General features: G+C 44.4%; 2 protein-coding genes and 1 long non-coding RNA gene across 4 annotated transcripts in view; 2 read left to right on the top strand and 1 right to left on the bottom strand.

Moving 5' to 3' along the window:
• The window catches only part of KLHL12 (kelch like family member 12), a 33,016-nt gene extending 27,149 nt beyond the window's left edge, over positions 1–5,867 (top strand). For both annotated transcript variants that reach the window (XM_047841035.1, XM_047841036.1), the window contains exons 7-12: positions 1,233–1,339; positions 2,192–2,387; positions 3,059–3,217; positions 3,524–3,622; positions 3,965–4,151; positions 4,333–5,867. In XM_047841035.1, the coding sequence (XP_047696991.1) occupies positions 1,233–1,339; positions 2,192–2,387; positions 3,059–3,217; positions 3,524–3,622; positions 3,965–4,151; positions 4,333–4,459 (875 nt within the window). In that variant the 3' untranslated portion in view covers positions 4,460–5,867. The remainder of the gene's footprint in view (positions 1–1,232; positions 1,340–2,191; positions 2,388–3,058; positions 3,218–3,523; positions 3,623–3,964; positions 4,152–4,332) is intronic.
• Positions 5,868–8,401: 2,534 nt separating this feature from the next.
• On the top strand, positions 8,402–16,212 carry RABIF (RAB interacting factor). The gene is made up of 2 exons (XM_047840511.1): positions 8,402–8,534; positions 14,762–16,212. The coding sequence occupies exons 1-2, from the start codon at positions 8,409–8,411 to the stop codon at positions 15,005–15,007; spliced, it is 372 nt and encodes a 123-aa protein (XP_047696467.1). The 5' UTR covers positions 8,402–8,408; the 3' UTR covers positions 15,008–16,212.
• LOC125155318 (uncharacterized) lies at positions 8,528–25,427 on the bottom strand. Its single transcript, XR_007148136.1, has 3 exons — positions 25,255–25,427; positions 14,557–14,953; positions 8,528–9,121 (listed from the first exon to the last, which is right to left on the bottom strand). It is a non-coding gene; the product is annotated as an uncharacterized LOC125155318 (long non-coding RNA).
• Between the last annotated feature and the right edge of the window lie 167 nt (positions 25,428–25,594).

Raw genomic sequence — 25,594 nt, 5'->3', positions numbered from 1 at the left:
GTGCCTTGGTCTCTCAAATGTCTTCCTAGTAATTGAATCATACAAAACGCTCCATTCTTTCCATGCACTTCAGTAGAGCACATTTACAGAGGATTTTCTCAAAAGACTTTGCTCTTTGAAAAGAGGCAAAGGAGGAGATATTTAATACAAGAAGGCTTTACGGGAGAGAGTAAGATATAAAGGACATCAAAATATCTTCTTTGGGAAAACGGAGAAAAAGACTTTCTTTAAAAGCCTGCTGTTATGATGGTGCACCTGGGTGGCTTGGTCAGTTAAGTGTCTGACTCTTGATTTCAGCTCAGGTCATGATCTCACAGTTCGTGGCTTCGAGCCCCACATTGGGCTCTGCACTGACAGTGTGGAGCCTGCTTGGGATTCTGTCTGCCTCTCCCCTGCTAACTCTCTGTCTTTCCAAATAAAGAAACAAACATTTAAGGGGGAAAAAAGCCTGTTACGATTCCCTGGCAGTTGTGATGAATTAGTAGGGAACATGGTCGTATAGTTGACTACATTGGAAAAATAAAAGTTCATGGAAGAGAATTTTAAAAATCTGTTACTTGGAGGGCACCTGGGTGGCTCAGTAGGTTAAGCGTCTGACTTCGGCTCTGGTCATGATCTCATGGTTCATGAGTTCCAGCCCCGTGTGGGGCTCTGTGCTGACAGCTCAAAGCCTGGAGCCTGCTTCACATTCTGTGTCTCCCTCTGTCTCTGCCCCTCCCCACTCATGCTCTGTCTCCCAAAAATAAAAACATTTTAAAAATTACCAAAAAAAAGCCTACCACTTGGTCCTTAAACCACAACTTTCCACTTTCTTGAGACAAGGTTAGTAGGAGAATGTTATTTCCCCATTGCAAAAAACTCCCATTTTGAGTTTTACAGCCTGAGAAGGGCAGGGAGCTCCTTTAGCCCCCTGCCTGCACTTAGAACCTCATTTATTATGTCAGCCAGAGGCATGTAGATAGGTTGGAATGGTGTGGTGTGTTCAAGTTTGCCTTCTGGAGTTTAATATTGCCCTGAAATTTTAATTTCAGAGGTCCAGATCCTCAAGAGCTAGAGCCTCAGAAAGAAATAATTTCCTTTTAGGCAGCCTTGTGATGAGTGTCCTATTTCAGATTGCTTCTCTGGGCCACATAAAACAAAATCCTACAACTGTCTCTACTTATGTTTCCCTATGAGTAGTTTCCCAGCTTGGGATGGTGACGTAACCTATCTTTTTCTCTCTTTGTCCTCAGGAGCCAATGAAGTGCTTCTGGTGGTTGGGGGCTTCGGAAGCCAGCAGTCTCCCATCGACGTGGTAGAGAAATATGACCCCAAGACTCAGGAGTGGAGCTTTTTGCCAGTAAGTAATGGTGGAGCCAGTCATTGGGAAAGAGTTTAAATGTCCTCAGTCCCTGACTCTAGATCATATGTAATCCAGCCCTAAAAGTAGCAAAGTCTAGTAATAGTAAGATGCTCCTTACAATAGTGTCATGTACATGGTAGGTTCAAAATCAATTAATCAATCCATCGTTATTGACCATTTGATTAGAAGATTAGACTTCAGAAATATCAATGCCCCCCGTTCCAAAAGAGGAGAAATATCAATCGCCCTGTGTGAAATTAAACTTACCTGACCCACCACTGTTTCAGCACCTTCCTGAGCTGTCCGTGTAACTCCCAGCATGCTCCATTGTCATGCTCTGTTAAGCTGAACTCTGTTAAATTATGTTCAATTGAACTAATGTTCACTTGAAGTCTGAAGTTTATATCTTTCTCCCTTTGTATGTCTCTGTTTCAGTGCTGGATGAACAATAATAGTTCTGAGAACATGGAAATCTTTTAATCGGTCCTCCTAACTTTTAGGATATTGGAATCCTGGCCCTTTGATTAGCAGTTGGGGCTACTTTTCTACTTTATAGAAAGATAACAGTCTTTAGCCCAGTGGAACAGGAAGGAATCAGACACTGGATAATGGAAAGACATTAAACTTTTTGGAAGCCTTGGAGAGAGGCAGATGTGGAGAAGGGTTGCATCTTTAAAAGCATCACAACAAGCAAGAGGGTTTGGAGGCCACTTGAGGGTGAACTACTGTCCCAGGGGTTCACAGTGAAGAAGGAGAGGTACATAGATAAAAACAGCAAGGTTAGCAGCAGATAAGGCCTAAGATTTGCATGACTGAAATATTTGTACCTCTTCTCTCCTAAATCCATAGAGCATCACTCGTAAGAGACGTTACGTGGCCTCAGTGTCCCTACATGACCGGATCTATGTAATTGGTGGCTATGATGGCCGTTCCCGCCTTAGTTCGGTGGAATGTCTAGACTACACAGCAGATGAGGATGGGGTCTGGTATTCTGTAGCCCCTATGAATGTCCGACGAGGCCTTGCTGGAGCCACCACCCTAGGAGGTATGCTTGGTGTGCAGGGCAGTGTTTCCGTTTTGTTGGGGCTGGATCAGGGTTCATAACTCTCCTGTTGTCTGGCAGGAGCATGAGGTCAAATATTCCTTTTTGCTTTGGGAAATATTAATGTTACCAAAGCTTTTCAGTATTCATGAGTGTTTCAACACTGACCACAGAGCTGGTAAATCAAGTTCCAGTGTGCCGAGTGGAGAATTGGCACTGTTTATATTTTTGCAAACTCCACCTTTGAAGTCTTTGAGTGCTTTCAAGGATTCCATCTTACCCCGTTCTTTTTAGATGTCTTAACTCTGATGTCTTCCTTATCGATAAGACTTAATTGACTTATCTCATGAAAAAAACACTTTGTTTTTGTTCCCAAACATTTAAAGGACTTGTGGGGAATTTGTAAGGAGAAGAATTAATAGAAATCTCTCATCCTCGTGGTGCCTGGGTGGCTCACTCAGTTAAGTGCCCAACTCTTGCTGTCCACTCAGGTCATGACCTCACAGTTTGTGAGTTCAGGCCCGCATCGGGCTCTGTGCTGACAGCATGGAGCCTGCTGGGGATTCTGTCTCTCCCTCTCTTGCCCCTCCCCCACCTTAAAATAAATAAACATAAAAAATTAAAAAAGAAATCTCTCATCCTCTAATAGTCTGTGATTCATTCATTCTGAGCAGATATGATCTACGTGTCTGGAGGCTTTGATGGAAGTAGGCGTCATACCAGTATGGAGCGGTATGACCCAAACATTGACCAGTGGAGCATGCTGGGAGATATGCAAACCGCCCGGGAGGGTGCTGGACTAGTTGTGGCCAGTGGAGTGATCTACTGCCTAGGTATTCAGTCTGGGAGGCGAAGATGAGGGAACTCAATGGGTGGGGACCCCTTTTTATCAAAATGAAGTTCATAGACTTTTTTCAACTAAAACCCTAGTCTATCCCAATATCTTTTCTGTTAACTGAGGTTATCTTTCTCATGGAAGCAGAAATTAGGGTACTATCAGATTTTTCTTTGGATTATTGGAACTCTTGAAGGAGAACTGAAACTATAAGAATTAGTTGAAACACTCTGAGAGAGGCACACTGGGAATGGGCATGAGGGTTTACCAGTCTGTCTGAAATGGTCTCTGCTTTGGTTTTCAGGAGGATATGATGGCTTGAATATTTTAAATTCAGTTGAGAAATATGATCCCCATACAGGACATTGGACTAATGTTACACCAATGGCCACTAAGCGCTCTGGTAAGACATTCATATCTAAAGGAGAGGACAGTCGACTGTGCTGACGAATCTTTACATGTGCAGTGGTGGTGGAGTCAAAGAGGGTGTCAACAAATCAGAGTTGTATTTCTTTCTTCACCGTACACTTCACTCATGTAAAACATAAGTCTGGTTTCATTCTCCTCTTTGCCTGTCTTTTCTCTAAACATAATGAAAATAAAGACAACTAGATTATTCTAAGGCTCTAGTCCACATCCCTCAGCTACTCTAGAACTCAGCTAGCCACCAATGATCATGTTTTGTTTTTAGAATTCTTCTCCTAAGCTTAGTAGTGTTGATTTACTATGCCTTTTTCCCCCCAAGGTGCAGGAGTAGCCCTGCTGAATGACCATATTTATGTGGTGGGGGGATTTGATGGTACAGCCCACCTTTCTTCTGTTGAAGCATACAACATTCGCACCGATTCCTGGACAACTGTCACTAGTATGACCACTCCACGATGCTATGTAGGGGCCACAGTGCTTCGCGGGAGACTTTATGCTATTGCGGGGTAAGGATTTGGAAGCCAGGCTAGAGTCGTCGTGCATCCAGGACAACATGATCCATTCCGAATTTTTGGATCGAGACAGGGTTTGGGTTGGGGGAGACATCTCCAGTGGCAAACTTTAATGTAGGACTGTATGGAGAGGAATAGAAAGTTCATTTTCTTCTTTTGCTTCTTCCCCACTCAGATACGATGGGAATTCCCTGCTGAGTAGCATCGAGTGCTATGACCCTATCATCGACAGTTGGGAAGTAGTGACATCCATGGGAACCCAGCGCTGTGATGCTGGCGTGTGTGTTCTTCGAGAGAAGTGACCGTTGTTGGAGCACCATCCAGAGCTAGTGACCAGTCCAAGGGACAGTTTACAGGAGCGTCAAGGATCCTTTCCAGAATATCTATTTCTCACCGTGTGCACAGGGTGATTACAAGCACCAGGGTGGTGATGATTGTACTTATTTGACACACACTCCACTTTGTGCTGGTAGTTCTCTCTGAGGAGGGTGGGTAACAGACACTCAAGGGAAGACAGTGCACACTGAATGGATCTGAGAGGCCAGGCCATCTCTCCTTGTCCAGAGAGCACTGTCATGTGCTTGGGAGAATCCATATATATGTTGTGCCTCGTGTATTGCAGAGAATTAAGGTGAGTATGACCTACTAGATGTGGACAGTATCCAGCGTATGATTGGAAGGATACCAACTTGAGTAAGCTGGGTAAAATCCAAGTCTTGTTTTCCAGGAATAAATATCTTTCCTAGTCTGCAGGTAACTAGGGGCAACACAGTTCCATTCTGGAGGATAATAGAGGGGAAAGCCCCCTATCAAAACTTGGGGGGCTTGGGGAGAGACCTGGCATTGCCTTAAGGGACAAGGTTGGTGTATCAGAACTGGGTTTAGAATAAGGGAAGTAAACAGAACTTGATGGAACGTGAGTAAACCTAGAACACCGCTGAGGTATAACCTGGAAGACTTAAAAGGGTGTGTTATTGGAAGGATCTTTTAATTTCCCCATGATCTTTCTGGGTGCGCATCTTGGCATTGACAGAGTAAGAATGAACAAATGTTGGGATGAGCAGAGATGGAATAAAGGTGGGAGTTTGGTATGCCTGGGAACAAACTAGAAGTACCTGTGATTTTACAATCGTCTTATTTCCCGCCAGGGCTCATCTCTCCGTGGCAAGGTTTGCCTTGAGTCGGTGAGACACTGTCTGTCTGTGTTGAATCAAATACTACTACACTATTATACTTCATTACTATTTATTTGGGGGTGGGGTGGGGGTGGCAGCAGCGTAGAAATTCAGCTACCTGATTACTGCCCTGTTCTTTTAAGGGCACACTTCTGCTAAGGAGTGGTTTTTACTGCTGTGTTTGGTACAATTAGTCCTTTTCCTACTAGGAGGTTCCGTGACCTGTCCTTAGAGTGGATTTTATTCTTCCTGGGACAGAATAATCAAGGCAACCAAAACTCTTTTGTTAGTTCCAGTACTTGCTACCACCATTTCTGAATTTCTGAGCTACTATTCAAGGCTCCCCTGTGTTACGGAGTGAAATTCTTGGCTTTGTGGGTATTGGGAGTGTGGGGATGTGGTAACCTAAACAAGGATGCACTTTCCCTTTATTCTAAAATTCCATTTTTTTCCTCTTTCCCCGAGTTGTATTGGTGTAAAGAGTTCATTTCCTTTGTATTTTTTTAAGAAAATATTAAAAATCAGTGGTCTCAAGTGCCTATAAGAGAGTTTGTGGCTAGCCAACACTGTCTTGCGGATACTTGGGGAGGGGTGGGGGGGACCAGGCAGAGATCGGCTGTATGATCCTGTCTCTTCAACCTCTTCACCTTATGTGTTTGCCAACTGGCCCTACTATGTTTCTTTGCTAGACGTGGGTAAGAGGTAGCCCCTTTACCCTTGTGGAGCTCAGCAGTAAAATATTTACGTGAATTTGTGTATTTATTGACTCCTCTCACACTGGGAGTTTACTTGAAAAGCAAACAGAATAAAGAGGAGTCAGTCTTGAGCTCACTTAGTACCCACTTGAATTTTAGGGTCTTTAGTCACTCCATTCCTTTCTCTGTTTGCTTTGATTTATGGCACCTGATGTAAACAGCCATGCAGAAGGCCTGCACAACTGCAGAAATCCTGACATTCCCAGAGCAAAAGGAAGGGGGAGCCAAAGAGGAAGTTATTTTCACTAAAGAAGCCCTGCCAACCTTTCCTCAGCAGATGGATTGTGCCTGCTGATCAAACCACAGCTATGAAACATATGACTCATCCTTTCTCAGGAAGAGATCCAGGGGAGGCGGAAAAGTGGGGGTTCAGAACTGATGGCTCCTAGGCTATCTTTACTGCTGACTTAAGAGTTCTTATATGGCAGCCACAACTGAATATTCTGCATAAAACATCTAAAACTCTTTGCTGTCTTTCCACTCTTCCAATCTTGCATACTCTTCTCATACACATACACAGAGGTATGCCTAATATGGGGGTTCCTCCTGTTTTTCTAGCTCTCTTCGCTGGCAACCAGCCCTTAGTTATCCCACCTCAGAAAACTCATTTATCTTGTGTTACCCCCATTACAATACAGACATGCAATTCATTTCTGGCTTGTACATGACATTAATAGTTCCAAATATATTCTTATAACTGTATTCCCTCTGCTACCACTTAGTTCAAGCCTTTATCTCTTACACAGACTCATGGAGTAATAGCCTCCTGATAGCCTTACCCCTGCTCTTTTCCTGTCTTCCAGTCTAGCCCCTCCATTTAGTTATCAATGTTCTTCCTCAATTACATGTAGCATCATTACAGTGCCTAACATACAGCAAATTTTCAGTGAATATTGAACAGTTATTTCTGGCCTAAAATTCCATAGATGCCCATTTCCCACATTATGAAGTTCAAATTCCTTAGCATGACTTTAGACCCATGGTGCTCTGGACCCACTCTACCGTTCTGATCTTCCTCCCCCCCTCTACTATTTTCTCTTCCCTCAGGTGTAATGTCCTTCAGTGGACTACTAACCATTCTTAAATGTGTTCTCACCTTTGTTCATGTATTATACTGTTCTTCTGACATAGTCTTGCTTTTCAGACAAAATCCTAGTCACATTTTGATGCCTAATTAAAATGTCACCTAGATAAAGCCTTTTCTAACTCCCCAGATGGAATTATTCCCTAATCCTGGCTTCCATTTACTTTGTTCCCATGGTTGGCTTTATCACATGTCATTTGTTTTGGGTATGTCTTCCTGTTTAGACTGTGTTCTCAAATACAAAGTGCCTATTATCATTGTATCCTCAGGGTTTAGTTATATTACATAATTACTAAATGTTGAATTACTGAAGGACAGAGGAAGAAGAAAAACCTGCAGATGGGGATGATGGGTAGATAAGACATTACCTATTTAAGTAACTTGGTTCCCCTTCATATTCTGCTTCCCTTGCCATTTCAGGATATCCATGGCCTAATGCACTAGAACGGATAAGCTAGAGATCTAAAGCTCAATCAAACGGAGTGAAAAGTATAGTGTAATGACAAAGGACAGTGGCTTTAGAGCCAGGCCTGGATCTGTGGACCCTGGAAACTAGCCTCTGATCTTTACCTTCCTCAGTTGTGCACTGGGAGTAATCAGTGACAACCACATAAGGGAATTGTGATGATTCAATAGGTTTGTTTCTAAAGCACTTAAACACGGTATTTGCCACATAGTAAATAGTTACGATGATTAGAACAGGTATCAGCAATTAAAGTCTAGAACCATCTTTTTCCAACACCAAAAAGGTACATGTCCCTTTAAGTAGTCTCTTGTTGCAGTAACTAATGTAGATAAAACTTGCTGATGTATATAGCCTGGCCCAGATTCCCTTCGCATTGCCGCCAGAAATGTTCCCGTTCATTCAGAAGACCAAAGTCAAATCTCAGCAAACTACATGGAATGATCAACTTTAATGGCTTATTTACCCAGATTTTACTCAATATTTAAGGGAAGCCCAAAGACCAGGTGAGTATAAAGAGAGGATTTGTCACGTCCCAGTAAGTGACCCTGTCACAAAGCCAGCGGACACCTAACCACTCAAGTAATGAATGAGGCGCTTGCGCAGTAGAACCCAGAGCGGGCGAGGGGGGAAGGACGCATGCGCAGAGGGGGGCGGGGAGTGACCGTGCACTCCCCACCCCGTCTCTGAAAGCCGCGCCCGCCCAGTTCCGAAAAAGCTCGCAGAGACAGCGCCTGCGCGGTGGTGGCCGAGGAAGCTGTGGCGGTAGCGGCGATGGAACCAGCTGAGCCGCTGAAAGAGTTAGTGTCAGCCGAGGGCCGAAACCGGAAGGCGGTGCTGTGCCAACGCTGTGGCTCCCGAGTGCTGCAGCCAGGGACCGCTCTCTTCTCCCGTCGACAGGTAGGGAGGCAGGTTGGAGGCGGTTCACCCCCGCACGCTTTCCCAGGGGGCCGAGGTGGCTCGTGTCCCAGACCCCGCGCGCGTTTCCGGAGGCCGCGCCCCTCGTCGCGTCCGGGCTCCGCCTGAGGCTGCCCCCGCCGGAGTTGGGCGGCGGGAGCGCTGCCGGGACCCGGCCCCCGGCCCCCGGCCCCCGGCCCCCAGCCCCAGCCTCGCCCTAGGTCTGGGCCGGCCGGTCACCAGGTCGCCGCGGGCGCGGGGCGCGCTGGACGCTGCTCCTCCGCGTGCGGTGCAGGGCTGCGGCAAGGCGCCGGCTTCCTAGGGCCCGGCGCCTCGGGACACGGGCAGCCCTTCCAGCTCCACCCTGCAGACTGGCCCCATGGCGCCCGGTGTACCTGGCCCGCATCACAGCGCTCTCACCGGTGTCCTTTCTGATGGGCTCCTCGCCGCCCCAAAAAGAGCTCCAGAACCGACTTTAGTGTAGGGGATGTGACAGATGACTCTCGTAACCTACACGCTTTACCAAGGTAGTGGGTGGAACGCAGTTTCTCCAACGAATCAGATTTCCAGTGGGACAGACCGCTCAAGTCCTGAAATCATTTTTGAAGGGAGATTTAATTTTTGTTTTAATCTTTTATTTCCTTCAAGTTAGATATTTTTATATTCTTCATGCTGCCATCACCCCAAAAGGGGAAAGTTGAAAACATTTTTTTTTTTATTTTACTAAACTTCTTCTTGAGGTGTAATAATAACCTCAGGAAAGTGCGAAGTGTAATCTCATTTCAGCCATGTGCATACCCTCACTCAAAATTGTCTCCAAAAATGTGCTGTGTCCTCATGACCTATCATATTGGGAATTAGGTTGCAACATAAGAATTTGGGAGGAACACAGTCTATAACAGGGTGCTACTGGCATCTAGTAAGGTAGAAGCCAGGGATGCGGCTTAGCATCCTGCAATGCATTAGACAGCAACCCCCGTCCCCTGGTCCTGCAACAGATTTCTTCTCCATCCCAGGAGGTCAGCAGTACCAAGACGGAAATCATGGCTTAAAGACTGCAAAGCACACTCACATCTATAATCTCAGTTGATCTTATGAAATTATTAGTATTTCTACCACCGGCCTATGAGGTCCTAGATCCTATCCACTTCTGTATCTCCTACACTTAGATTGTGCCCATAAGTAAGAACTTAATAGATACTTAGATGTAAGTAAATTAGTGAACAAAAGCTATTAGCCCAGTGTAAATAATGGGTTAGCATGGGTGGAATGGATTAGTATGTCACTGTTGGTGCAGCATGTGTTAAAAAGGCCTATGGTTTCCCATATAAAACGTTCATACCCTTTAGCTCGGTACTTCTTGAAATCTTACCTGAAGTCTGTGACAGAGGAATTTATAATGAAGCTGAACAGAGGTGGAGGGGACAGCAGTGTGATGTTTCAGTGTTGTTAGAGAAAGTGCAGTATGTGTGAAGAACTGCAAAGTTCAACTTGGCTGGGCCTAGCTAGACAGTTCTCATTCGGGGTCTTTCATGTGCAGTCAGAAGGGTCATTTGAAACGCTCTCTACTGTCACGTGTCTGCTTGTGGCCTGGGAAGACTCAGACACCTGAGCACTGAAATAGACTCTGGGGGCACGTTGGTGTTTCGGTGGCTCTCTCCCCAAGGTCTCTCCATGTGATGCCTGGAGGGTATCTGGAGGTATTCAGAGTAGCTGGAATTCTCATATAGTAGCTGAAGGCTCCTAGAGCAAGCGTACCCAGAGAAACCAGCCAAAACGGCATGGCCTTTTCTGACCTAGCCTGTCACTTCCACTGCACTTGATTCCATTGAGGCCGTCACAGTGGCTCGCCCAGACCCAAGGTGAGAGACATGGAGTCTATGTCTTGGAAGGATTGTCAAATAATTTGTGGACATGTTTTAAAACCACCACAAGGGGCGCCTGGTGGCTCAGTCGGTTGGGCATCCGACTTCGGCTCAGGTCGTGATCTCGCAGTCCGTGGGTTCGAGCCCCACATCTGGCTCTGTGCTGATGGGGGGCAAGGGGGGGTGGGGGTGGGGCTGCCTGAGATTCTCTCTCTCTCTGCTCCTCTCCTGCTGGCTTGCTCTCTCTCTCTCTCTGTCTCTCCCCCTCCCTCTGCCTCTCTCTCTCCCTCCCTTTCACATTCGATTTTGGCTCAGGTCATGACCTCACAGTTTGTGGGTTCAAGCCCCACATCGGGCTCTGTGCTGACAGCACAAAGCCTGCTTGGGGTTCTCCTCTCCCTCTCTTTCTGCCCCTCCCCCGCTCACTCACTTGCACACATGAACTCTGTCTCTCAGAAGAAATAAGTAAACTTAAAAAAATAAAGGGTACTGTTAACAGTTATTGAAAAAGCAAAAGGAGTTCCACTGAGAATCTCACTGAGTTGTGGTATTCTACTTATCTCTGAGGAGCCAGTCCAGGATTAGAGTACAGCCTGGAGTCCGGAGTAGTTAACCCACCTGGTCAGGGATGGAACTGGCAACTTTGTCCCCCAACCAGCTGACCTAGCAGTCTCAAATTAGGCATTAATTCCTTGATTTTCACCTCAGTAGTCTATCTAGAAAGCCTAATTGTATTCTAAATGTTACATTCCAAAACTTGACCCTGCAATAGCTCTGGGCACTGCAGTGAATGGGTTGACATCCATACACCTACACATACAGTGTGCATATAGGTCTAGTCTTGTGGATCTGACTTACGGGATTTCAATAAAAATGGGAATGTTGAGAAAGAGAGGGACCAGGACCCAGTAGGACCCCTTGAAGGAACGGTTACTAGTATTTCCCTTAAATCACTAATCGAGACTGCTGAGGCGCTGTTTTGCATTATAAATGGGAACTGTGGGAGGGAAGCTGGTTCTCCTTTGTTGGATGTGTCCTAAGGGCTAATGCTTAGCAAGTCTTTTTCTCCCCTTAACATTTCACTCCCCTTGCATTTAGTTAAGATGTTGATTTCACACCTACAGTATGGCCCAGAAATATTTTTAGGGAAATTTAGGCCCACAGAAAGATATCGCTAGGATTGGAATCCAGGTTTCCTGGTTTCTGAATTTTGATTCCTCTTCGCCTCTGCTTGTTCCAGTTTTTCACTTAGTGTAAAACAAAGCATTTGGGGGTTCATTTAAACATCAGATGGGCAAAAAGAGTGACTGGAATGACAGTGTAACAGGAGGAACTGTTCTGTTTTATGATGTCCTCAGCTGATGTCTCAGGTGACACAGCGCAGGGTAGTGCACAGATACCTGTTTTACTAAGCCAGGTGCTCGGAAGATGGGGAGTAAAAAAGCTCTGGATCAGTGCTCCCTCCTCCCTATTAGGGACACCTACTGGCTACAGTATGGCCAGAAGTGGAAACTCTGGGGTATTTATAAATTTTTTTTAACGTTTATTTATTTTTGAGACAGAGAGAGACAGAGCATGAACAGGGGAGGGTCAGAGAGAGAGAAGGAGACACAGAACCTGAAGCAGGCTCCAGGCTCTGAGCCGTCAGCACAGAGCCCGATGCGGGGCTCGAACTCACAGACCGTGAGATCATGACCTGAGCCGAAGTCAGACGCTTAAATGACCAAGCCACCCAGGCGCCCCACTCTGGGGTATTTAATACACAGTAGCATCTCTTGTGATTCCCTAACTAGCATTCGAGGAGAGGCTTCCTCATCCCTACCGAAGCATTTCCCTTTTATTTTGGAATAATGTCAGTCCAGTTAGGGTTTGTTTTTGTTTTGTTTTTTTAATTAAAAAAAATGGTGCAGGGGGAAGGGCCTGGGTCAGCTCAGTCAGTTAAGCATCCAACTGTATCTCAGCTGAGGTCTTGATTTCAGGGTCATGAGTTCAAGCCTCACATTGGGCTCCACGCTTGGTCATGAATCCTACTTAAAAAAAAAAATCAAAAAATAATTTTTTTTTTTTTTGCTTTTATTTTGATTGCTAATGCCAGACTAGCTCACTGAGGCCATCCTATGTTATTAGAGTTTGGGGTTGCGTTAGAAACATATCATGGGTGCAGAGAAAGAGGAACCCTTTTACACTGCTGGTGGGAATGTAAACTGGTGCAGCCAGTCTGGAAAACAGTATGGAGGTTTCTCCAAAAATTAAAAATAGAACTACCCTATTACCCAGCAATTGCACTACTAGGCATTTATTCAATGGATACAAAAATGCTGATTCAAAGGGGCACTTGCACCCCAATGTTTATAGCAGCATTATCACAATAGCCAAAGTATGGAAAGATCCCAGATGTCCATTGACTGGCAAATGGATAAAGAAGATGGGTGTGTGTGTGTGTGTGTGTGTGTGTGTGTGTGTGTGTGTATGTGTGTGTGTGTAATAGTACTCAGCAATCAAAAAGAATGAAATCTTGCCATTTGCAACAATGTAGATGGAACTAGAATGCATTATGCTAAGCGAGATAAGTCAGAGAAAGACAAATATATGATTTCACACATGTGTGGAATTTAAGAAAGAAAACAGATGAACATGGGGGAAGGGAAGTGAAAAGATAAAAACAGGGAGACAAACCATAAGAGACTCTTAAATACAGAGAACAACTGAGGGTTGCTGGTGGGGTGTCAGGTGGGGGGGATGGGCTAAATGGGCAATGGGTATTAAGGAATGCACTTGTTGGGATGAGCACTTGGTTTTATGTATAAGTGATAAATCACTAGATTCTATTCCTGAAACCATTAATACGCTATATGTTAACAAACTTGGATTTAAATTTAAAAAAAAAATGATAGTAGGTACGTTGAAAGTTAATGCAAGAGGGAAAAAAAAAGTAAATTGTTACCTATGAAGAAAAAACTTATGAGAAAGAAACAGCCATAGACTACTACTTGGCTTTGTAGCAAATGTTTTCATAGTCATAATAAAGTAAGAACTGAAAAGTGTTTCATAGGGTGGAAAATAAGTGTATTGGCAGTAGCCATTACGATGAGAGCAGAGGAGTAACGAGCTTTGCTGTATGTATCTTGCAGTACTGTGGGGCTGCTAAAGGTGTGTGAATTAACCATATGGAAGAAATTAAAGGGTGTGTGTGTACATACACGCGCGTGTGCCAGAGGCTTTCTCGTAGTGATTGGGAAGGCATGTTGATTTGTGGGTACAAGGATCCTTGGGATGCTATTCCGAATTCTAGAACTAGATTTTCCTTGTTAATGTTCTTTTGTAAGATAAATCCAGCACATACCTTACAGTGATGGAATAGAGCAAAGCCAGGTATCCTGTATTTATTCTTTTGAAAATATTTGAGTTCCTGCTCTATGCCAGTTATTACTCTAGGCACTGGGGATATAGTAGTGAACAGGAAAGGTAAGCTCCTTCCTTTCCTGGGGCTTCCATCTTAGTGGAGGGAGACCCATGGTAAATAAGCCAATACATTAAGTTCAGAGAATGGTAAGTAGAAAATAAAGAGACTTTGGGGGTGATGAATATGCTTGGTATCTTGCTGGTAATGATTTATCGGTATATGCCTGGGCCAAAATGTATCAAATTGTATACTTTAAGTATTGTGCAGTATATGTGTCAACTATACCTCAGTAAAGCCATATAAAAAAACATAGGGACGCTTGGGTGGCTCCGTTGGTTAAGCGACCAGCTCTTGGTTTCAGCTTAGGTCATCATCTCGCGCTTCGTGAGTTCAAGCCCCGCGTTGGTCTCCATGCCGACAGTGTGGAGCCTGCTTGAGATTCTCTCTTTTCTCCCGCCCTCTCCCACTCGATCTCTCTCTCAAAATAGTTAAGTAAACTTTAAAAAGTATAAAATAAAACATAGTGGGCAGTAGGGGAAGCTAATTCAGATTGTTTGGTTAGAGAAGACCTCCCGAAGAGGTTACATTTGAGCTGAATATCATGAAGGAACCGGCCTTGCCAGGATCTGAGGGCAGAGCACACTTACCCTGTTTGAAGAAGGCAAGGCCAGTGTGGCTGGAGGGAGATTAGGAACAGGCAGGGCCTTATGGACCGTGGTAAGGATAGCAGTGAAGCCAGTTGAAAACAGCATGTTACCTCTTTAACGTCTCGTAAGAATCAGGGCATGGACCAGAGGCAGCAGAGGAGCCGCCCAGCATCCTCATCCATCAATGATCGGGCTCCTCATTTTGTTTTCATTCCGAGAAAGTGCTAGGGAGCAGTGTAATGTGTGAGTGGGATGGGGGTGATGACGTGACTGGCCAGTCAGCTCTTGCATTCTTTGTGTTCTTTTCCACTGCAGCTTTTCCTTCCCTCCATGAGAAAGAAACCAGCTCTGGCTGATGGCAGCAATCCTGACGGCGAGCTTCTCCAGGAGCACTGGCTGGTTGATGACATGTTCATCTTTGAGAACGTGGGCTTCACCAAGGACGTGGGCAACATCAAGTTTCTGGTGTGCGCAGACTGTGAAATCGGACCAATTGGCTGGCATTGCCTAGATGACAAGAACAGTTTCTATGTGGCCTTGGAACGGGTTTCCCATGAGTAACTGAGGGGAGGGGGACTCAGCTCCACCCCCAACTCTAAAGGCTCCTCCCCTCAAGAACTGGCATTTAACCTGATGTAATTGCCCTGCTGCCGCCTTCTCGGTACTAATGTAAATTCTGAGTATCAACATGTCCGGTTGAACAGAGGGCTAATCCTGCTTCCTTAAAGCCTCAAGTGCATGCCTCATGCATCACTCATCCTGCATCCCAACATCTCCTAACCTTCCTTTTCCCCCAGTTGCAGGACACTGGAACACGTCCACAAATGTGCTCTCATCCCTGGCATCCTGCCCCGGGCTCTCTGACCCTGGGCTCCCTTGTTTCGTGTTCTGTAACAGCAGCATTCATCCTCTTGTCCAAGATGACACATGACAGCTGATGCCCGTGCTGATAGCTGAAACTCCACCTTTTTCTCTCTCATTCAAGAAAGCATACAAGTGTCTGCGAGTGACTTGGTTGTATGGCTAACTGTATCTACAGTAATTTATTCTTTTTAAAAGTGTAGCATTTACAGACATTAGTATTTAAACTACTAATCAGAAACACATTACTTTGGACACCCCTCTAATACCATGTTTGACAGCTGAGCCTCTAGGCTGATAGTGACTTTTTATTGTGAAGATGAATATGGCCCCTCTTCCCCTCAAATCTTGATATGGTTTCTCTTTATATTAGCCTGTGAGTTGAGAATCAGATTTTCAACCCTATCTGGCAGCCACCCCAAGGAAAACTCAGCCCTGGCTTAGAATCACAGTGGAGGATGTGGGATATAGGAGGGACAGGCCTTTGCCATATTATACATGACTTTATAGGTTTGCCTTATTTGAACAAGTAACTTTTCCTTTGTTCTTAGCAAAGGAATCCATCTATCTAATGGGTAGTGTCATCATTTACCGAACCTACTAAGCATGGTCCTCACAGAGTTTTGGTTCATTTGGAATGTCCGTACCAACCCAGAACAAACTTTCCATCCACATGCCACTATTTCTATAGCTGTAGCGTTGCTCTAATAGTTCAATGTTAGCAGACTTGTTTAACTCTTCAATATGATTGTCAGTTCTGTCCTCTCTCTTCTGAAGTGACTCAACTTTAGAAGGAGTCTCTATGACCAGATCTCGGGTATCCTCCCATCAGCCCTACCTGGAAGATGGAGGAGACCCTAGAATTGACATAAAGATTAAACGGAAACCTTCCAGTTTAGAGCCCATCCTTCTGTATCTGTTTTCTGCTTGCTTCCACCTTCTTTCTCCCCAGAACTTTTCTAAGGGCTCCCCAACTAAAGTGTGGGCCTTGGGCATGGTTTTGCAACCAACCTACTCCTCTAGAAAGGTGGCTTCCTTCCCCAGTCATAGCCTCGATGAGATCTAGTTGAAAATGAGAGAACAGTTTTCTAGACAGTCAAAGGTCCATGATTACGGCATGTGCAGAAAAACAACTGTGAGAATTACCCACTCAGGTCCGAAGGAACAAAACCAGGTAGATGCCTCTGGGGGCATGTCGCCCCTCCTGCCACAAGCCAAAACCTAAGCAAGGCAGTTTTTTAAATTAGGCTTTCACTTTTCTTTCCTTTTTTAATCACAGAAATTGTACACATTTGTTGCAGATAAATACAAAAATGGGTATAAAGATTTTTTTAATCACTCCTATTTTCCACCATCCAGAGATTGCCTATGGTAATGTGGTATATATCCTCAGTGTTTTTCTATATGTATATATAAACATGTATGGTTTTTAAAAACAGATATGAGATCATACTGTGCTCTTTTATAACTTGCCTTTTCCATTTAACAAAATACTGACTTCCCATTTTAACAGATAACCGTCCATGGCCACCCTTGTTTTTAGTATTCCATTGTCATTTCTGTAATCTATTTAAACAATCCCCTATTAGATTGTCTCCAGTTTCTTATAAACAGTGTGATACAACATACAACTTTAAAGTTAAATCTGTATACACATTTGTAATTATTCCCTTGGCATACATTATTAGAAGTAGAATTGCAAGGTATGCATGTTTTCAAGGATTTGGTCTGTTGACACATACTCTTCAGAAACAGCTGTAATTCACCCCCCTCCAGCAGTGTAAAAGAGCACTCATTTCTCTGAAACCTTCCTAACACGGGGTGTTATGAAAAAGATATTTTGCCACTTTAATAGAAAAAGTAGTATCTCATGTTTTCATCTGCATTTCTTGTATTTATAATGAAATTTTTAGATACTGATCATTTGTATTTTTTTTTTTTTTTTTTTTTAGAAAATTGTCAAACGTTACCACAGTAGCCAAAAATATCAAATTGTTATTCTGCCTTTTCGGTATAATTCGAAAGGAATAAAGGCATTTAAACAGAAATTAGATTCCTGTATATCCTTGGAAAGAATACACAATTTGAAAAAGCAGAGGAGAGCTGAAAACTGAACCTCAGGCTTTATCGTGAGGTCTGTCAACTAATTAATTGATCACTTAGTGTCTGCTATAAAATGGGAATGTCATCTCTTTGGTCCCTCACACATAATAGGCTCTCAGTGAAGACTTGGGAAATCCGTTAACCGCTTTGTCATAGGTAGATGGAAGTAACCCATGCTTGCTGCTAGGAGTTTAGACACCTGCAGTTCCTGTTAGAGCAAAGGATTTTTTCCAAGGCCTGTTTCTACAAAATTCTTTTCTAACAAAAGAGTTGGACAGTGGCGTACTGGCATTTTACATATTGTTCCCATGCCACGTATGTGGCTACAAGTGCCTCTAACATATAACTAATGAGGACTTTTGTTCCCGATAATGGTGGACAGGTACATTTTTTTTTAAGTTTATTTATTTATTTATTTTGAGAGAGAGCAAGTGGGAGAGGGGCAGAGAGAATCCCTCCCGAGGAGACTCTGTGCTGTCAACGCAGAGCCCGATGCAGGGCTCCAACCCACGCAACTGTGAGATCGTGACCTGAACTGAAACCAAGTCAGACACTTATGACTGAGCCACCCAGGTGCCCCTGGTGGGTAGGTAATTTAGACTCACTATCCCACCGAGGGCAGTTAGAAAGGCTGGACAAAATATTTAAAGCATCCAAAGTCAGGGCGCCTGGGTGGCTCAGTTGGTTGAGTGACCGACTCTTGATTTCAGCTCAGGTCATGATCCCAGGGTCACGGGATTGAGTCCCATGTTGGGCTCTGCACTGAACATGGAGCCTGCTTGAGATTCTCCTCCCTCCCTCCTTCTCTCTCCCTCCCTCTCTCTCTCTTTCTCCCTCCCTCCTTCCCTCTCTGCCCTTCTCCCTCACTCACTCTCTCTCCCTCTGCCCCTCTCCTTCGCTCGTTTTCTCTCTCTCTCTCTCTCTCTCTCTCTCTAACCAAACACATCAAAGAACATTTGTTTGAAGGATTACTGGGCTAGGACCACTGAGAAGAAGGTGACCCTGGAAGGAGGGCTTGGTGTTAAGGGCCAGCGCTCTCTTGGGGGCATTTGCCAAATGTGAAGGGGGCACTTCAGAGGCTGATGGGTGATTGTGACCGGCTTTTGGAAGTAGGGGTCTGTGCCGGTCAAAGAGTGGTAGACCTGGTCAGTGTTCCTCAGTTTGGGTTGAGGTCCTCAGTCCTTTGCACCCCAGGAATAGGAGTGAACCAGAAGGAGGAAATTGAAAGGCTCTCTCTGGACTGCAGCTTGGTTTCCAATGGTCTCAATCCTTGAAATTAGATTAAGTTGATCCCAAAGTGGTAGTTTCCCCACACCCTTGGCATAAGCAAACAAAAACGCTCTCTGGAGGAAAATACCATCATCCTAAACTTCAACTTGTTTCTACAAGTAATTTTGCTAATACAATATCTTGAACACAATAAAATGTAACCAAGCATATGAGTCAAGATATTAAGAAAACCAGTGAAATAAGAGACCATGGAAAGTGGCCCACAGAGGCTGCAGACAGTGGAGCCACCAAACACTATAAAATAATTGCTTACTCTGTTCGAGGAGATAAACCAGTTTGAGGAATTTCAACAGATACCTGGGCATGTGAAAAAATACGAATTGTAGAATTTTTAAAAATCCAATAACCAAAATTAAGAATTCAGTGGAAGTTTTTAGCAGCAGATTATGCACAGCTGAAGAGAGAACTAGAAAACTGGGAGCTAAGAATAATTTGTTGTTGTTTTTCAACATTTATTTATTTTTGAGAGAGACAGGGCATGCTCAGGGAGGGGCAGAGAGAGAGGGAGACACAGAATCCAAAGCAGGATCCATGCTGGGCTGTTAGCACATAGCCCGACGCGGGGCTCGAACCCATGAACCACGAAATCATGCCCTGAGCCGAAGTTGGATGCTTAACTGACTGAGCTACCCAGGCACCCCGGAATATTTCTAACAGATCTGCAAGACCTAAACACAGTTATACAACATTACTGAGAGATACTAAAAGGAAACAAACTTACAGGGGCCAGAAAACTATAGCCCACAGGCCAAGTCAACTCAAGACAGCATCTGATTTATAGAGAGTCAGGAGTCTGCCCCCTAAGAATGGTTTCGGGGCACCTGGGTGGCTCAGTGGGTTAAGTGGCTGACTTCAGCTCAGGTCATGATCTCACAGCTCGTGAGTTCAAGCCTCCCATCGGGCTCTGTGCTGACAGCTCAGAGCCTGGAGCCTGCTAAGGATTCTGTGTCTCCCTCTCTCTCTGCCCCTCCCCCACTCATGCTCTGTGTCCCTCTCTCTCAAAAATAAATGAAGATTAAAGAAAATTTTTTTAAAAAAGAATGTTTTTTACCTTTTTAAATGGTTGGATAAGTATCTATCTAATATCTCCAATTTTACTTCTTATCCCACAAAGCCTAAAATATTAGCCAGTCTTTTAAGAGAAAAGATTACCAGGGGCACCTGGGTGGCTCAGTCAGTTAAACGTTCGACTTTGGCTCAGGTCATGATCTCTCAGTTCATGGGTTCGAGTCCTGCGTCGGGCTCTGTGCTGACAGCTCAGAGCCTGGAGACTGCTTTGGATTCCATGTCTCCCTCTCTCTCTGTTCCTCCCCTGTGCGCGCTTTCTCTCTCTCTCTCTCTCTCTCAAAAATAAATAAAGATGAAAAAGTAATAATAATTAAAAGAAAAAAGATTGTGAAGTATTGACTAATTTTGTAAAGACGCCAACTTTTCTCCAAACTGATGTGTAAGTTTAATAAAATCCTAACGAAATACCCAACATTTCATGAAATTCAACAAACTGATTCTAAATGTGACATGAAAATGCAGAGGACTGAGGCTAGCCAAGACAGTCACAGAGAAAAACAGAATGGGAGAAATTCTCTACTGGATAGACCTCTATTTGTCACAAGAATGAACAAACAGGCTAGGAACAAAAAGGCTCAGAAACAGACCCGTGCGTGTGGCTACTTGATTTGTGACCAAGGCAGGGATGATGACTTACAGGGTGGTGTGGGGAGGGCTCCTGCAATGTTGGAAATGCTCTATCTCCTTTTAACCTGGACAGTGGCTATGTGATGAACTCGTAAGCTATGCATCTTTTGTGAGCTTTTCTGAATATATGCTGTATTCTCATAACAAAAAAGCTTCTGAAAGATTGGAACTAACTGATCCCATCCAACCCTTACTTTCCTAAACATTAGTTCTTCCCTTCAGAATGGGATGGCATTTCTTTTCTGTTACCTCCTAGATCTATACACATGTAATACTGAAACCCTTGACTCTACTTACCTCTAAGGAAGATAAATTCTAGAAGTGTAGGGACCAGGAATATCCTATTTACTATTCTACCCTCGGTGCCTGGCCCCATGTCTGCCACATTTTAATAGTTTGATGAATGCTTGTTAAGGAAATTTAAAATAAACTCCACTAAATGCTATATCATTTTAGCGGGACTAATTTAAAGTGGTTCATGCAGATGTTTTTTAATGGAGGGATTAGAGTGAATTATATTTCTGATGCAGTGAATAACAGTGGATTACAAATTAGGTGCTGCACTTTTTTTCCAAGGCTTTTTGACAAAGACCGCGAAAATACATGTGATACAGGATCGTGTACAGAGTAAGTACATCTACGTGGTCATGACCTCATCTAAGTCTGCATGGAGTAAGACAATAAAGGTGTTAACTTCAGTAGTGCCAATCTGTCCATTGTGACCAAGGTTTCTTTACTGAATACAGTGGACTCTAACCCAAATATAAATATATTTGAAATAGTGATCTTCAGTGTTATTTGTGGAAACTACACAAACCAACCTTTCTCGGCAATATGCTTCTTTCCCGCGCACAAATTAAAATTGGTTCTCTTGGGGGCGCCTGGGTGGCTCAGTCGGTTAAGCGGCAGACTTCAGCCAGGTCATGATCTCGCGGTCCGTGAGTTCGAGCCCCACGTCGGGCTCTGTGCTGACAGCTCAGAGCCTGGAGCCTGTTTCAGATTCTGTGTCTCCCTCTCTCTGACCTTCCCCCGTTCATGCTCTGTCTCTCTCTGTCTCAAAAATAAATAAACGTTAAAAAAAAATAAAAATAAAATTGGTTCTCTTGTAAGGTATTTGGATTTATTTATATTATCTAGACGGCTGCAAAGTTTAGATTCTTTTTCTAATTTTTTGTCATCCTTTTCTAACCACAAGAGTGGTTAGAGAATTAAATTCCTGGAATATGTGTCTAAATGTCAGGATATTTAATGGGGCACCTGGGTGGCTCAGTCAGTTAGGCGGCCGACTTCGGCTCAGGTCATGATCTCATGGTTCATGAGTTCGAGCCCCGCGTCGGGCTCTGTGCTGAAAGCTCGGAGCCTGGAGCTTGCTTTGGAATCTGTGACTCCCCCTCTCTCTGTCCCCAGCTCATGCTCTGTCTCTGTCTCTCAAAAAATAAATAAACGTTAAGAAAACATTTTTTTTTAATGTCAGAATTTAAGGTTAAGTGGTAAGGGTCCACCAAATTGACTTCAAATCTATTCAAACTTAGAATTCACTTTGCCTCATATAGAAACAATGTCATCCAGGCACCTGGGGGAGGCCCAGTCAGTTGAGCTTGAGCTTCTGTAGTTTGACCTTCCAACTCTTGATTTCAGCTCCAGTCATGACCCTAGAGTCATGAGATCGAGACCCTCATTGGGCTCCGTGTTGAGCATGGAGACTGTATAAGATATTCTCCCCCTCTGCCCCTCTCATGCAGCTCATGCTCTCTCTCTCAAATAAAAAATAAAATTTAAAAATTTTTTAAAAGAAACAATGTTATCCATGATGAGTAGTTTGTAGCCTGTGACACAAAACTATGCATACCCAAAGCATAGTATTTCAATAATCAGTTCTAATTTGGGATGTCATGAACAAGTCCTCTGCTATGATTAGATCGGGGTGCTCCAAATTCCAGACCTGGTGACCCCAGACAGTCTTTTTTTCAGGTTGGGGGCCAGGATGAGCCATGACCTGGGGGAACAGTGAGGAGACAATGTGGGCTAGGAACACTTATGGTCCTAAGGAGGTGAGGGGAGAGTGTTCAACTCCTGTAGGTTTATACATTATCCCTTCCCCACTTTGTCCTGGATGGCTTCTGGTATGAGATGTGAAATAGGGATTGGGTGGAAATGGAGGTTCCATCCTAGGGAGCTGTTGCCCCAGTCAAAGAGGAGGTAAATTTCAAGATAATAGGGAGGGAAAACTGAGCTCATGGAGGCACCCAACCTCAGCAACTTTGCTAGCATGACCATCAATTGTTAAGTAATTCAGTCATTTGAAAGCCAGGTACTGCCTGTACAGTATTGGCACTAGCCCCAGAATGAATGGCCCTAGTGTCTTCCTGTCTACCCTGATTTCACCACTGCATGAACAGGACATTCTTGCTCCCACAAAGCCTCTCCATCTTGTCGGCCCCTCCCTTGCACAGACGGACAGCAGTTGTCCTTTCAATTCACTGTCATTTGATTCTACGTGGTAGGGCAGAGGGAGTACATATAGGGAAAAGATGCAGGCTTATCAAGCATCTTTAGATGGCTTGAAACCTAGAAGTGACCATAGCCTTTCCCTCCAAACGTTAGAATATCTTAAATCCCTGAAGAACTGTGTGAAAATGGTGTGTCTGCAATGGCACTAAAGTTGAGATCAGCAGGGTGACATAGAGAAAGGGATGACAAAAAAATTAGAAAAAGAATCTAAACTTTGCAGCCATCTAGATAATAGAAATAAATTCAGGGGCGCCTGGGTGGCTCAGTCGGTTAAGCTTCTGACTTCAGCTCCTGTCGTGATCTCACGGTTTGTGGGTTCGAGCCTTGCATCGGGCTCTGTGCTGACAGCTCAAAGCCTGGAGCCTGCTTCAGATTCTGTGTCTCCCTCTCTCTCTCTTTGCTCCTCCCCCATTCGCTCTCCATCTCTGTCTCTCTCTCAAGAATAAATTAAAAAAAAAAAAAAAAGAAATTTAAAATGAAAGAAATTCAAATACCTTATAAGAGACCAATTTTAATTTGTGCGCTGTAAAGAAGCATATTGCCAGGAAACGTTGGTTTGTGTGATTTCCAGAATTAACACTGAGGATCACTGTTTCAAATATATTTATATTTGGGTTAGAGTCCACTTTATTCAGTAAAAAAATGGACATTTAAAAAAGTGTTTATTTATTTAGAGCAAGAGACCATGCGATCGGGGGCGGGGCAGAGAGAGAGGGAGAGAGAGCAAGCAGGCTCCATGCTCAGCGAAGAACCTGACTCAGGGCTCAGTCACGTGACCCTGAGATCATGACCTGAGCGGAAATCAAGAGTCAGACACTTAATTGACTGAGCCACCCAGGTGCCCCTCCAAGGACATTTATTTATTTATTTATTTATTTATTTATTTATTTATTTTTAATGTTTATTTATTTTAGAGACAGAGCATAAGTGGGGGAGGGGCAGAGAGAGCCGGAGACAGAATCTGAAGCAGGGTGCAGGCTCTGAGCTGTCAGCACAGAGCCAGACCCGGAGCTCGAACCCACGAACCATTAGATCATGACCTGAGCTGAAGTCAGACACCCAACCGACTGAGACACCCAGGTGCGCCCAAGGGCATTTTTCACTAGCAGACACAACAGCTGGTGAAATGAATTCCTAGTAGGGCAAGGCAAGGAAGAGATGGTATTGAGTTTATCACTTTTTTGAGTTTATGCCCAGACAGCTTCATTTTCATCACTGATATGCCCACATTCAGTGGGATGTAACATTTGACTTGTTTTGCTTGGGGCAGTGACAATGAATAATCATGCCTTAGCTTTGTATATACAAGGATTTTCAAAGTACTTATTTGAATGTTCACCCACACTCACCGTACCCCTTGACCAGAGACATCCACTTTAAAGCTGGCAGCCTCATAAAACACAAGGGTTGAGATCAAAGAACACTCTTCAGAGTTTGAAGTTAACCTTTGCACCCAGGATTTAAACCACCAAGCCACCTAAACAAGCATTTAGTTTCAAAATATTTCAGGATACTGAATGACATGTCTAGAGTCTTGTGGAAAAAACAGGTGCAGGAACCCAGGGGGCAGCTGATCTGATGTCACACTCGTGAGCGACACAGTAACTTTGGGTCTTTCTGGGTTCTATCAACAGAAAGTCATTACAGCTACAGATTTTCCTAAAGCAACAATTCGAGTCCCCTGGTCTGACTGGCATCATCTGGGTGCAGTCACTTTTCCAGTGGGAGGTGAGAATAGGAGATGATAGATGCTTCGGGTTCCTCTGGAATGTGCTGAACAAATACCAAGGGTAATCATTGTGGGGAGTCCAGTCACTTGATAAAACCGAATGCCAGTTAATCCTCCCAAACTAGGAGATGGATTAATTTGTTCTGCTCAGGTATTTAGAAGTAAAACGTCCATCTCAGACAGCCAGGAAACAGCTTGGGAGAGGAAAAACTGTGTGTATGCCCCTTAGCAGGGAAATATACGAAACCACCACCAGGAAAAAAAGAAATACACCAGTAACATCTATGTATTGCCTAAAATACTGCTTATCACATCACCCCTCTGATCAATAATCCTCAAGGGTGCCCCATAGCCAGGGGAATTATGTGCAAACTCTTCAGAGTAACATTCAAGGCCCCACCTTGCTTTGCCATGTTCCCCCCACGAGTCCTCCTCAATCTGCTTTAGCCAGCCTGGACCCGTTGCTCTCTTGGTAATCTGAGTCACCTGACCTGGAGCGCTGGCCACAAAGGGAAGTAAACTTCAATTACCTGCGCCTGGAATGTTCTCTCCCACACCTGTCTGGCCAACCCTCCCCCACCCTAGCCGCATTTCCTCCCGCCTCAGAGCCTCCCCGTACCTGGTTCTCATCCAGCATCTTTCCTTCTCTAGCGGTTGCTGAGCTCAAGTCTGCGCCACCGTCCGAGGTTTATGCACTTTTCGAACTAGGTCCGCCCTGTTCCCCGTGTAAAGACCTAAGGCAACAGCGGAATAAGGGTATTGCTCCAGAGCTCCAACCTCTCAGATCCAGCACACGCCCCATAGAGAAAGAGAGGGTCGAGCAGACCTGGAGGACTCGGACGACCGAGGATTTCCCTCCCTTTGGTTTTACAAACTGCCCAATGACCGGCTGCGGCGGGGATATTTCATAAGCTCCCGCCCAATAACGGAGAGGGGGGCGGGCCCCGGTGAGAACAAGA

This window comes from Prionailurus viverrinus, chromosome F1, assembly GCF_022837055.1.
Source record: "Prionailurus viverrinus isolate Anna chromosome F1, UM_Priviv_1.0, whole genome shotgun sequence".
NCBI lineage: Eukaryota > Metazoa > Chordata > Mammalia > Carnivora > Felidae > Prionailurus > Prionailurus viverrinus.
Note: the sequence above shows the minus strand (reverse complement) of the source record. Positions and strands in the feature narration are given on the sequence as shown.

Coding starts and splice junctions, on each gene's coding strand:
- RABIF (XM_047840511.1), top strand. CDS start 8,409: ATGGAACCAGCTGAGCCGCTGAAAGAGTTAGTGTCAGCCGAGGGCCGA. Junction 8,535..14,761: donor CTCTCTTCTCCCGTCGACAG/GTAGGGAGGCAG, acceptor TTTCCACTGCAG/CTTTTCCTTCCCTCCATGAG.